Source organism: Chelmon rostratus, chromosome 19 (genome assembly GCF_017976325.1).
Source record: "Chelmon rostratus isolate fCheRos1 chromosome 19, fCheRos1.pri, whole genome shotgun sequence".
NCBI lineage: Eukaryota > Metazoa > Chordata > Actinopteri > Chaetodontiformes > Chaetodontidae > Chelmon > Chelmon rostratus.
The window spans coordinates 18,378,827-18,393,338 of NC_055676.1; the positions used below are offsets into that span (position 1 = coordinate 18,378,827).

General features: G+C 41.4%; 1 protein-coding gene across 1 annotated transcript; it reads right to left on the bottom strand.

Moving 5' to 3' along the window:
• Positions 1-1,698: 1,698 nt before the first annotated feature.
• On the bottom strand, positions 1,699-14,196 carry ttc33 (tetratricopeptide repeat domain 33). Its single transcript, XM_041960370.1, has 5 exons — positions 14,107-14,196; positions 13,416-13,643; positions 9,584-9,665; positions 5,496-5,627; positions 1,699-2,909 (listed from the first exon to the last, which is right to left on the bottom strand). The coding sequence occupies exons 2-5, from the start codon at positions 13,640-13,642 to the stop codon at positions 2,535-2,537; spliced, it is 816 nt and encodes a 271-aa protein (XP_041816304.1). The 5' UTR covers position 13,643; positions 14,107-14,196; the 3' UTR covers positions 1,699-2,534.
• Positions 14,197-14,512: the final 316 nt, after the last annotated feature.

A 14,512-nucleotide genomic window follows, 5' to 3' on the forward strand; every position in this document is an offset into this window, starting at 1 on the left:
CGTGACTACATGCATGTCTCATATCCAATTTCGAGAGTTATTCACACAGAACCTGCATTATCTCGGGACTTCCAGTGGCCCTTTTATAGAAACTCAATTATTTCTATATTTACGCTGCCCTGCAAAGCTCAGGAGCACCAACTGCTTGAGAAGTGAGACTGAAAATGACCTTTTCTCTGTTCCTTTCCACCGAAAAGAATGATTTCCTTTACGTCTGGACTTCAGAGCCACAGAAACCCTGGATGCTGCTGCAGTATGCATTTAGATTAATGACTGATGAAAAATACAGAAGCCACTACAAAGAAATACATTTAATGTCTTGATATTCCATGCAGGTCAATTCTGTTACATTTTTTCAAGAACATAAAAGGCAACAGATTGACAGGGAAAGCTTCACCCAAATTAGGAGAAATATGCTGGAAATGATCAAATCCATCACCACCAGCACAATTTCACAGTGTTACAACAGAACAACAGATGTGTTTGTGAAAGTCTAATTCATCATTTTTCATCCACTTCTTTCCAGTAAAAGTGTTGTTTCTGCCAATTACACTTATTTTAATAATCAACTAGTAATGCTGATGTTTTTACTTTGACTGTTCTGGTTATTATGAGGCATTACTGGAGAATTTAAATGAAAACAATGACTTAAGGGCTGGTTGAAAGGACATGCAAAGCACTCGGCAGCTTGTGCTCTACTGTGTTTAATTCCACATCCTTTGTGTCCTTTGCCACCACAACTAAATCCTGCGGTTTGTCTCTGTAGCATTATATATAGAGGTGTGAACAAATGTAACTTTTTTTTTTTTTGGCTGTAAATCACATGTCTGTGCAATGTGGAGCACACATGTATGTATTTAATTATATATGTATTTATTAGTTTCGTTTGGGCTTGAAGCGCTGCATGCTAGCGGTGTGGCTTTGCAGACGGCAGTGTCGGTCATTCAACAACTCAATAACTATCGGACTGATTGACACGGAGTTCATGGTGGCCAGAGGATGAATCTTAATCACTCTGGTGACTCAGACTTTTCCTCTGACACCACCCCAAGCTCGATGGTTTTCATTTTAATTGCGGTATCTCGACAACTGTAGCTGTCCACGTTGGTGCAGATATTCATGGTCCCCAGAGGATGTTTGATTGTTAAAACTGTGAGCTCTGAGTATTCATCTAGCGCCATCTTCAGGTCAAAATTGAGCTTGTCCAATGTTATGTGCTATGGCCAAATAGAGGGAAAATTAATAATATTCCTATGAGCCTCAGCTGTTTAGTGCTAGTTAGTAAATATTAGCATACTAACATGCTACACGAAGATGTAGACATTGTACCTGCACGCCAACATGCTGACAAATAAAAAAAAAAAAGAAAGTCAAGGAACAAGAAGCCTGTGGACATAAAAACTGAAGTCAACGTCGACTCCCAGGGTGCATTTTACTATTCTAGGTCTGGATTCCGGGTCAGTTTTGGATTAAATCATTTTTGAACCGGCTCCTTCTCCATAGCGTCGGTAGCTGAGGCTGAGTCATCCACCAAACTGACAGAGAGAAGAAACTTTCAAGATCTACTCGCCTACTAATGATTATTAATGGGAACAACTTGGCAAAAATGTTCCAACTCGTCTCCAGAGGAGAACAAGACAACCACTGCACTCAAAAATCCCTGAAGGAAAGAAAACTGCAGGAAACGCAGGGAACTGATTCATGTTTATTACTCGCTCACAATGTGCTGAGCACAAGTCGTCTTCTACAGTAACAGCCTGTTTCACAAACACAGATACATGGGAACCTCACACAGGTCGTTAACATTCCTCTATCAGACTTGATGTGCACAACACAGGAGAACTCTTTTATTCCATGACATTTCTAGCACCTCTCTTTATTGATTTTGCTTTCTGAAAGATACATTTAATGTGCTATAGAGGCAAACAGCTTTAATGCAAAAGTCTGATTGTGTTTCTTCATTAATGTGTAAACAGCTTTTCACTGCTTCATCTATAGGATAATTACAGCACAATTGGAGCTTTTGTTTTCCTTCCTTTTAATTTCATTAAAACCTACAGACTCTATCAAGTGTAAAGTCAATTCTAATGCAACCACAGCGTTCATTAGCTATTAGCTACAAGTGCTATTGCACATATTAGAGGAAACAAAAGAGGGTCATAAAATAAATGTCCACATTACAATGAAACAGGACTCGATGTTACAGTTTATAGCTCCAACATCTTGGTTGTCTGGAAGCAAATTTGACTTACAGCAAAAAAAAAATCTAAATCTTTAATCTTTGCGTGTGCATGTAAAAAACTTTAAATGCACATTTAACACAATTAACATTAAAGGGATGGAAAACATAAAACAACAAAACTCAATTGTCTTTTATTCTGTTGCAAACAACCCGTCACTAGAGTTAGTCAGTTCCCATGGTGTCGTCTCAAGATATTTTCTTCGTGCCATAGCTTCACACACTCACAGTGGTTTCAGACAGAATGCCATTCAGTCCTGAAAAATGCAACCGGGACAGTCATGCTGAGACCAGTTCAAAGTCCTCTTGCTTTGACAAACTGTTCCTTTGGTAGTATCTCTGTGTCCTCTGATCCCCCTTCTCCAGCGACGACATTTTTTATGTTTCCCTCAGCGTCTATGACCACGGTGGTCCTCTTCAGCTCCTCGTAGCGCGTCTGTCGCTCGGCAACGGCCTCGCAGGCGGCCAGCACCTCATCAGACTCAAAATCATAGTCCTGCTCGAGCTCAGGGGCATGAAGGATCTGTTTTTTGGCCTCCTCCTCTTGCCGTATTTTCTCCTCGGTTGCTACGTGCTGCTTCTGTAACTTGCATGCCCACGCCAGGTCCTCCTGCCACAGGGTGCGCTCTGACGGGCACAGGTGGATAGCAACCTGGAAGGACCTCACGGCCTGCAGGGACAGTAGAGATCAGGACTCAAACACAAGCTTTGAAGAATGATCATGAAAGATAGGAGGCGTTAATCAATCTGCCAATGACGATGAGTTTATAGTCTCTGAATTCTTTCAGGCCTGTTCGCGGGTTCGCTGTAATTCTCACAGATGAACGGTGTGACGCCAGCATCTGTGCAGCTGAATCAGCAGGTGGGTGCATCATCAGCACAGGCAAGACGCTAACATTCTTCATGCTGTGCTGCAGGCAATTTATGGTTGCATTAAGAAGACATCAATATCTCTTAGCTGGCTGTGCAGCTGCAGATCAATGAGAAGGTTATTGTCCCACCGAACTGAAATACAAACGGCCTCCAATCATTTATGGGAGCTGATTTCAGCCTTTAGCTCTGACGATTTGCTGTGTGGTGAAATCAATCCATCCCTACATGCTACCAGAGGTGACTGATGAGCTCATAAATGGATTCTGACTGATGTCTGAAATCTGTCAGGTATTTTGTAAAACTTAGGGATTGAAAAAAGATACAGTTAAAGTCATTAATTTACATATATCTTAGCCATTTTGTTTCTATCACCTGTGGTGCTATTTATCCTTCTAGCATGTGTTGGTTTGAGAGCTCTGGAGATATCGGCTGAAGAGATGTCGGCCTTCTCTCAAATTTAACGGAACTAGATGCACTCGGCTTGTGTTGCTCAAAGCGCCGGAAAAAATCATTTGAAAAACTCAACAGCAACGTCTTGTCCCAAATAATGAGCCAAACTACACCTGCAAACTGAATCACTGCACAGAAGAAAGCATGCACCTACTCTCCTAACACTCATTGCTAACTAAGACTAGTTTCTAGCTGACCAATACGGCTCATGTTACAGCTCAGCTGAGGAGGACGCCATGCGCTGTCACAAGCACAAGACTCTCGTCCATGCGGAGATGACTCGTGTTGGCAGGTGTAGTTCAGAATTTACTAAATCTGAGTTAAATCTGAAAATGGGAGCTTGTTGCTACACTATGAAAACATCATCTTCATTAAGTACTTTAGTCTATTTGCAGTAACTTTCAAGGAATTTCTTCTTAACATAAAAATAAACTGGTATGAACCTAATACTTGATTTGATTCATCAATCTATCTCATCGGCCTCTTCATGGGAATCTCACATCAAGCCAACATCGCTTACGTGAAACTTCCTCCGCCTGCAACATAAATAAACTGCACTGTCAAGATCATCTGATAAACTGTCTTAGACAGTTAGTTGTCATATATTTTTGACAAATGAAACCGTCTTGTGCCCAAAACAAAATATCAAGTTTCATCTTGAACAGATTCTCATCGGCTCTCTATTTATATAATAATCCTCCAGCAGACAAAATGTCACAGTGGGCAGATAAACCAGCTTCTCAGGGGAAATAATGGCCAAAAGAGAACTTAATGATCATAATGAGAAGATGAACGGTGACAGATCTGTCATTCTGCAATGCTGTCAATGTCAACATTTTTTAAAGATAAGAGAAGTTGGATCAGAAGATGAATGTTTGTTTTCCTCGAATGAGACAGAGAGGAGTGGAAATTAGAGAAGTGGAGGAAGAAAAAAGGGAAATTTGGGAATCGCTGCACTCACATTTGCACAAGTAGGCACTACTCAAACATGTTGATGCATACAAAGCTCTACAACGCGACTGAACAAGCCTCGCTAAAAATAGATGTGCGATTTTTTTCCCCCTTCCTTGCCAATAGCTTCATTATACAAGGAGGTGTGTCTATATTTGGTTTAGTTTTAGTGCGACTACCTTTCAACACTTCCCATTGTTGTTTATGGTGCCGTAGGACAGGTCTCTCGCTCTAGGAGCTACTTGGTGCCATTAGCTTGAGGCCCTCTGTGTTCAGCCCTGTTTGTTTGACTCTCAATGGGGCGACTAGTATAACTGTGATCAGCAGGTTTCATACACCCACAGGTCCCGGCGTGTTCTGGGGCAATTTAAGCAATCGTCCAAGCCTCAGGCACCTGGGTGTGATTTGAAAGAGGGACTTCTTCTCAGAGGCAAGGAGTTTTCAAAAAGCAGTAAACAGAAATTACTGACGTATCTTCACTGCTCTCCAAAAACGAGGACACAACCCACTTACAATCAGCTACAAAAACAGGTTCATTGCAAAATCAAACACTGAAGAATGAAATGGGATGAAGATCATGAGTGAGTGACTGAGCAAGAAGGCATCAACCGTTATGCAACACTACTGAGTGTTGGTATTGTCTATGTGTGCCAGCTTGAAATTTGGTGTGTTTGCACCTGCAAAATGTCTTTTTGACTGCAACCAAGCAATGCTTTTAGTTTTAATCTCCGCAGTGGGAACAGTCTCAGCCGCCCCTAATACACTATCACCTGCAATTAGCAAACAATGTTATGAGAGTTTTTATAGGCTCTGTTGTTTCCTCATTTCATGTCTCCTCCCACTATGACTCATTAACTCTTCCATTGAGTACTTGTCAGTACATTTGCTTGCAGCCCTGAATTCAATAGCAGTTTGACAGCTTTTGTGAACATGCCGTACTCTAATTTGTTTTCATTTGGAGTGTGGTGCCAGCCATACTCACCAGGTCCACCTCTCCCATGTTGAGCTGGGCACGGCCCAGAGTCTGCCAGCCCTCCCACCAAAGGGGGCGGAACTTCACCGCCATCTCCGCTGCCGTCACAGCGGGGAACACTTCATGCAGAATGGTCAGTACCTGTGGAGAAGAATAGACGGTTCAAGACTCTAAATCTGTCTATGGAGAGGATGGAGTAGCCTTCACAAAGGAAAAAAGTGGGATTCCTGTGTGATCCTGGTCACCTGACCCATTCACCACATGAACATGCTGCACCGTGTAGAACAACAGTCACGTTCACAAGATTACTCTCTGTAATTTACTTATCTATGCCTACATTTAACAGTGTTGCACTGACCTCATTAACCTCTTCAACCTTGCAAGACCCAGCAGAGGCTTATGAAACATCTTTTATTCAGACACTCAGTAGATAAATGCATGAGGTTTTATGGGGATACTCTTTTGCTCTCCTGTCATGTAGAAAACAAGCTGTCATGTTCCTTTGTGCATGCACTTGCATAAAAATTTGTGAAAAACTAATTTGAGACACCAAGTTATTCAAGACGAAAATGAATGCTTGGTAGTGCTGGAGGATTTTCATTACCCACTACAAGTGTAGTCTTATGTCTGAGGCTGTGACTGAAAAACTCTGTATTGCTGCTATGCCTGTCAGAAGATCATACATATAGGTGTAATCGAAGTGAGACGAGCTCACACGTCTTGGTTTCAGTCTCACTGTGATGCACATTTTGTTAATCTGCTCACATTCGTCTGAGACACATGTGAACTCTGAACCAAAGAAACCACAGAACTAAAATGAGCGACGAGCAGCGCCTCTCAAGTGTTCTGCGGCTTTCTCTGGAGCACTTCAACAAGAAATTAGCACCGCCGCATGATGAATTCACAGGGGTACACTGACCCCAAACCAGCCCCAGCAGCTTGGGATGACTTTCATCATCGCTTTAATAGCTTTGCTTTATACACAGGCACATCCAGTGATAGGCCACTAAGACTCAGACATGTCTGTAGTGTCAAAAGAACACTGAAAACTAGAGTCTGGTGATGTCTACAAAATTACCATAAGTTATACTTTCTTTTTATACATATGTTGAATATTACTATTTCTTTGTTTGGCACATTTGAGCCCATTTACAGTCCATCCTCACCTACTCACCTTGTCTTTCCTTACTTTCCTTACCAGTGATTACCAGATTTTGAAATTGAGGTTCTTCTGCAAGTTTTAATCCTCAGCTTTGCGATACACATTAAGACCCAACCCCTGATTGACTGCAGCTGGCACAAACCAGGTAGATTTGAAAACAATTTTTGTGTTTGCGGCTAATTGAAAAAATGCCTTCACTGGGCAGTAAACAACGTGATGACGTAAGCTGGTTTTCCTTTAGTAAATCAGGCGCAAGAGCCATTATAATAATTAGAATAAACCCATCCTTCATTTTAGCACTCTCTGACTGACAGTCCTCAAAATACAAAGAACAGTTAAAGTTGGCTTTTTAGTCACAAAGCTGTTAGTGCACTTTCGGTAATGGGGTGGGGGGCTTTTAAATCACGTTGTTAGAGGGCTGATGACTGTCACCCATTGGTAATGGAAACTAATGAAAACCAAAATAGCATTGGAGCTGTAAAACCATTAACATGCGCGAGACACAGACTGTTTTTGCGTCATACTGATGGAAGATTTTAAAGACACATATCACAACAAGAAATGTTAATTGGAAAAGCCCAATTCACCCGATAACCTTTCAAAATATCCAACCGTTTTGACCTCTCACTATCAGCAGGAAGATCAAGCGATGACAGTTTTGTCCAGCGCTCACTACAGTCTGCCGTGATAGACACACAGGGGATGTATTAGGCACAATGGTGATTGAGTTAAAGAGGAAGAAAGTGATGAGGGGAAGTCAATGGCCAGCATCAGTGTAACCGCCCTCGTCATCTGGGGCCAGTAATGGGAGTACAATGAGCTCCGGCCTATTTTTAGCCTTATGAATGTGAGTAACATCAACACTAATAATGGACACTAATAGGTTATACGTGCTATGTGTGTCTATTCAAACACTTTGGTGCTGAATATAAGCAGAAACTGAAGTCTGTGCTTATGGTTTAAGTCAGTCATAGCAAAGTGTGTGAGTGTGTGTGTGTGTGGGGGGGCTTTTTGTGGTGGTGTTTTCCAGGCATGATCCTCTAATGATTTCCTTCTCAAATGTCCGATAATGGATAATATTATATTAGGCTTACAATAGTCCAAGTGATACGAATGGTTATGGCTACAAAAGGAGAGATTTTATTGTGTTAGTTGTAGTAAAGGAACAAGAAAATAATGGAGAGCGCTCTGTCTGTCTGTCTTCTTCTTCTGGCTGTGCCAATTTCCACAAATACATTGGAACTATTGTTAAGACGTATTCGTTAGAAGAAAAGAAGAAGCGACAGCTGAGGAATGAGGGCAGGGTGAGGGACAAAAAAAAAAAAAAAAAAGACATAAAGGTATCGACCCAGAAGAAGAGGAACCGAAAGGAACAAGAGAAAAGAACAAGGAAATGGCACTAAGAAGCCAAAACATTTAAGCTGTTGGAAACATGCTGCAGACTTTCAGCGGAGTCATCAACGTGCTGATATCAGACATCCGAGCTTAAAAGCATACCAAAGTGGCAGCTGAGAGGTGGTCTATGTGGCCATGATAGCTGATAAACAATCACACACACAGTACACACGCAGGGATGTGGAGAAGTGTGTACGCAGCATGCTGGTGGTCATTAGCGTTCCCAAACCAAAGCATATGAACAGAATATGTGTTCAGTTATCCTGAAATTTCAAGCTGCAAAACAAGTTGCAGCTTGTGGATGATTTGCTGTATGTTGGCTGTGAGTTCCTTTGTATATAGTGAGCACAAAAACCCTGTCAGATATGTCATGGTATAGCCAGATGTAAAACTACACCCCCAAACAGAAGGCAGCTGTTGAGCTGCATCAGTCACATCGGATACGCTTGTACTTTCAGCGCTGTGCCAGGAAACAGTAGAAACATATTGTGCATCAGCGTTAACCACATTAACTCGAAGACTGGCTGCTTAAAGCCTCACAGTTTTTTTTGTCACTACACTCACATGCACGTATATCCACTGAATGACTCTGGTTGCTGCTCATACTGGCCGTCCCTTCATAAAGCAATTTAAATTGAAGTGACAATGAAGCAACATTAAAATTGTGTTAAAAAGGATCTTCAGGGCCAGTATAGAGAGGAGGAAAACTATTTAGATGCACATATGGGAGTTTGATTATTGTTTTAAACCAGAACTCCACTGATGTCGCACATCAAAGCCTGTTTACAGGTCTTGGGGAGCACTACTGCACATGTGAAGAAAGCTGGATAAAGCTTTTTGTGGCTCCAGTGGGAGCAGCACGAAATCTGATAAATTGCCTCAAGAGATGTCACTTGAGACTACAAGTTTGAGAAAATCAAAACTGTAGGAGTGTAGATTCAGAAGGAAGTGAGCTTGCCAGACCTCAATAGCCTGCTCCTCATCTCTGCTTGACGCTAGCGGCTGCTAGCATAAAAAAATCCATATCCCTACCACAACCGTCCACGGTTCAGGAGCATTATGGGCAATATAAGCCCCAGGTTTTGACAAGGAAGAAGGATGTGAGGATTTTTTTTTTGTTTTAAATCAGTGGAGTACTCTTTTAAGACGGACTTGAAAAATGTGATTCTATCTTTTAAAGGTCTCGTGTGTAGGATTTAGTGGAATCTAGCGGTGAGGTTGCAAAAAACGTGAACGGCGCTCTGTAGGGCCAGTGTTTGGTCCATTCTGGGCTACTGCAGACACATGGCAGACCCCGCGGAAGAGGACCCACTTCCTCTGTAGATATAAAGAGCTCATTCTACAGCAACAAAACACAATGATTCTTATTTTGAGGTGATTATACAGTCATAAAATCATACATATGAATCTTATATTTCATGTCTGCCAATAGAGCCCCTTCAATCCCACACTGGACCTTTAAAGATTAAGAGTAGTACACATGATAATGGTGTCATGGTGAGAAAATGAATAAATATTAAGATATAGTTTCATGACATACCTGAGATTTCATCTCATACAGGACTGGGTTCTCTGGAGTCAGCTGAATGGCCTCGTCCCACTTCTTAATGGCCTCCCAGTGCCTAAAGAAAACACACACTGTGGTTCAAACACACATGGTAGTGATTAAAGACACAAAAGACATAAACCATTGCCTGGTTGTTACTGGTTCATTGTATGCTGGGGAAGCTTTGCACCTGTGACACACTTCTTAACAGCCATGCATCTGAATTATTAATGATGCATGAATGTTTGTCAGCAATGATTTGAAGTTACCCAAAATTATCACTCAGACATTGCTACACAACATGGTTGACATGTTTACTATCACCCTTCCTATGTGTTCAGTGTATTTAGTTATTCCCTACTTTCTCTCAAATACAAAGCTCTAAATAGAATTGTTTGATCTTTTGTTGTTTTACCTTATAAATAGAGCAAAAAGGGAGAAATCATTCCCAGAACAACATGCCACATGGGCTTCTTAGTGCTAGAAATCTGCAGGCGCACTCTACAACACCTGTCCACCTGTCTGACAGAATGGCAGCACAGAGTGTACCAGGGCTGCAGCAAGCTAAATAAACCCTCACAGGTCCACTGAGGAAGACCCTGTATATGGGTCACAAATCAAAGTCCTTCAAGGGAAACTGATGATGTAGTTTCTTAACTGAGCTAGAAAGACACAGAGATCAGCAACTAGCAGCTTTTCAAACATGCAAGGAGAATAGTAAACAGGCCAGAAGTCATATTCAGCGTCACTGCAGCCTCACTAATGCAGTTTAAGATATTCATTTTTTCAACACACTGGATGGACACGCACGAGTGTGTTCATGCTCAGTCTATCCACCCTCTCCTCCTCAGGTCAATATTGACTCAAGAATCACTTCAATAGCCTGATCAAGACAACGACTAGGCAAGATTATGAGGTGAAATCCTGGGTTTGACAACAGAATGTGTCTGTCAGGGGAGGAGGATATCCTGAAAAAATCATAACCAATTAAATCACAAAGAGACCATGAACACTGATCAGTTATAAAACTCAGATTGCAGCCAGGACTGGGATTAAGCGTGAGAGAGCACTGTTATTAAACAGTCACATAGAGGAGTGAGGAAATGGAACTAGAGCAGTGTGGAAATCTTACCAACAGATGAGGCAAAACACGCTGCAAAATCATGAGAGGAAATTAAGCAATAAGTAATACAACACATGTCTGAGAGTTAAAAATGACACCTCTGCTGTTATCACAGCTCTGTACATCAGTCAAAGGAACGGTGGAGGGAGAGAGGAAAAAAAAAGAAGTGCACTCTCACATGTAATAAGAAGCAGGGAAAAAATACGAAACAAACTGAGCTATTCGCTGCATGTTCTTATTCTAAAAACATGCAGAGATTATGACCGTTTCGCACACTCTGTCCAAAAGAAGGAAACATCCCCGACACACGTTACGATAACACGCATTTCAAATCATCTCTGAGAGCCAGATTAGATCTTCCAAGGTGAGTTTTATCCTGAAAAAAACTGACTCAGCACGGCAAGTTGGAAGCCAGACAAATCAGCAAACTATGCAGAGCATTTGGATGATGATGTGACTTGCTGCCTCACACATCCCAAACACCTGTTTAAACTAGCTGTTAAAGAATTCTCATAATTGTGCAACTGCATGGTCTATTTTTTCAGCTGCGTGTTTCTATCTTTTTGCACGACCTATTTGATTTCACGGTTTCAAGCAAGCCTGCTGAGCCTTGCTAGAGTTTTTGTGTGACTACTGCTAATGTTCAGAAGCCTAAAGACTGTGAATCAGCTTTGGTCAAGTGGGCAGTAGTGGCCCAGAATAAAATTACATTTACAAATGATTATGCAATCTGAATCATCTAGTATGTTTTTTGATTGTTTGCTGGTTCTGTTTGTTCAAGCATCCATTTATCAGTCAGTCAGACTGACTTTCCAATTTTCCTTTTCGTCTGTGCAGCTCATGAATAAAAGTGACACCCAGCTCATTCATGCATATACAACAACGACAGAGCAGTCAGCCATCCTTATTAAGATTCTACTCTGCACGGCAGCCAATGTTACAGAAAGCGTTTCGGTGTGCTGCCGTATGAAGATTACAATGTCTGCAGAGATTTTACAACATTCCTGTGTGCTGTTCAAGAGGAAAAATCTCACATACGGTTAAAAACGTACACTGCCATCTTAATATTGACTGTGATCGCCTTGGTAATTGTGAGAATACAGGAAACTGGGCCTCATTGTAACTTGTGACCTGAGTAAATTCATATAAAACAATATGTCGACCTTAAAAACGTACAACCCTACATATAACGTTCTGCACATAGTGTGACTCAAGAGGAGATTCAGATCGCAAATGGGTACAAGAGGAGCTCTTCAATTACATCGGGAACGTCTTAACCTTGGTAATGACAGACTGACATCAGAGGTCAATGCTGGAAGAGGGGAAAACTCCTGGCTAACATCCCGGACCAGACACCATCTCAAATCTCTGAACAGCCATTAAGGAGCACCATGAAAGACATCATTTCCCCAGCAAAATCCACTTTCTCCTTGCAAATACAATTACAGGCAGGCACTGAGGGCAACGACATTACATCTACTGGACAGGGGTTGGAGGGGAGCTCATAAAGTGATTGTTACTTCGCTAAAAAGGTCAATCATCGTGGAAGATATATCAGATAACGCTTCCTTAAGGAGGTCTATTTTGTGTTTGTTTTGCAAAGGCAGCTGAGTGGGTTTTTTGCACACAATATGAGGTTAAATGTAGCACTGGAAGTCTTAAAAACTAACAAGCACATAAATGTCACTTAATAATATTGGTCACCACTCTTCAACCTATCACAGGTGCTGTTGGAGCAATTTGTTTATGTCTGTTTTTTTAACACTTTCTGCTCGAAAAGTATCGTCCCATGTTTTTATTTCCCCCCTAATATTAAATATAGACTGACAGGCCCAAGCACCAGCTTGTTGCAGGGCCCAAAAATGCATTTTGTTGTTTTTATCCATTTGCAGCTATTTGGCTTTTGAAATCTATACAAGAACATATGGTTACAGACACCAAAATACCCTTTTACTTTCACAAAAAATCTATTATATAATCTATCTACATACAATATGGAGAAACACACAAGCTAAGATGGCATGATGTTGACTGGGCCTTTGAAATACAATAATGAACGTTTATGCGCAAGTCAGTAGAGAGCTATCAGCTGTCTTAGGTGGTCTAGGTCTGTGTGCCCTGTACAATGGTGCCCTCCCTTGGAGGAGTTCTAATATCACATGTGCATAGTTGTCAAATAATTAACCAAAACAGCTGGAAGTGTTGCTGTTCTTATTACACTCTCCTCTCCCTTCTCTCTCACAGTAAATTTCCTAATTGATTGTTTTTAGCAGATCTTGCTTCAGAGAGATGAGGAGCCAGTGGTTCAACATCCATGGTGAGTAAATCTGCTTGCAATAAAATTGGCACAGAGTACAGAAAATGTCTTCCAGTATGAATAGTAGCATATGGATGAAGCTTGTTTGTTTAGCACTAGTCGTTTTTATCAAAGCAACGGGTGAGCAAATATCTCATGCCTAGGATTTAACAAAACACTGAATTTTTCTAATTAGGAGTTAAAATCACTCACACAGGAAACCGATAGTTCCATGTAGACAGATATTAGTTTCTCTGTATACAAGTAATTAAACATATGAAGAAGTTTCAAAACCGACCAAGTGATGGGATGCTTGTATGTCTGTGTGTTATTTTTTAATGCTGTCACTGACATGATCTGCACACAGCAAGCACAGAAAGCTGCCATCTTTCAACAGCATCCCTCACCTGCCATGCTCGGCCAGCTGTGCTCCCTCATCCTTCAGCCTCTTGCTCTTGGCTGCACAATCGTCCAGCAGGATCTCCCTCCGTCGTTTGATGGCGCGCTGCCAGTCCACCTCCTCATCCTGACTCGGTCCATCAACCCCAGCCTTCTCTGCTTCAGCCTCAAACTGCAGCACCACTGACTTCGAAACCTTCTCGCCAACTTTCCTCTTCCAGCCAAATGAAGCCATCCTGTAGGTAAAAGGGGAGCAGGGTGGGTGGTGAGGGTGGCATGCCCAGTAATCCTACCTCATGTGAAATCAGTATACAAAGGCTATACTGCAAATTCCATAGGATTAGACTTTTATTTTGAAAGATCATAAAACTAGCTAAATCGTTGGCATCGTTTCACTATTATGTAGTCATGTAATTTATAAGATTTAGCACGTCTGCTACTTTAAGGTGTATCTCTTATTTATGTACAGGGCATACAGCTAGCTAGTTATCTAACAACTACAACCTACATGGCTAGTTAATAGAGAAAAACAACCGTGTCAAACAACGCTATCTAATGTTAGCTATCTTAGCTAACATTTGCCAAAACGCTTGACACCTCAGTACGTTTGTTCACACAAACGTCATTTTGACATAACAACATATTTCATATTGTTCTTTCAAAACAGTAAAGTATGCTGAGGAGGGAAGTTATACGCACGGACTTCTACAGCTTCCCGTGGGCTAAACTGGACAAGCTAACGGACGCTAACAGTTCGCCATATTTGGTGACCCTTCAGATTTAACACCCGGAAGCTGTGGAAATGTTTACATCGTCTCTTAAAGAAACACGAACCGTATTTTGAAAGTTCAGGATAGTAGCACGTTGATGGCACGATCAGTTCAGATCAGTTTTTTTAACACTTAATGAAAATGTGTTGTTTTTTTTTAGTTTTCCACAAAAATGTAATATCTGGGAATGACGCTCAATTTTTCCCACTAGATGGCACCTCAGACATGACTGAGGTCAGTTTACTGACATATTTGAGATGTTGTCTGCCATACAAGATGTCATCTTTAATAAACACCACAGATTTAGCTGAAATTATCATTGCTGTCCATCACAG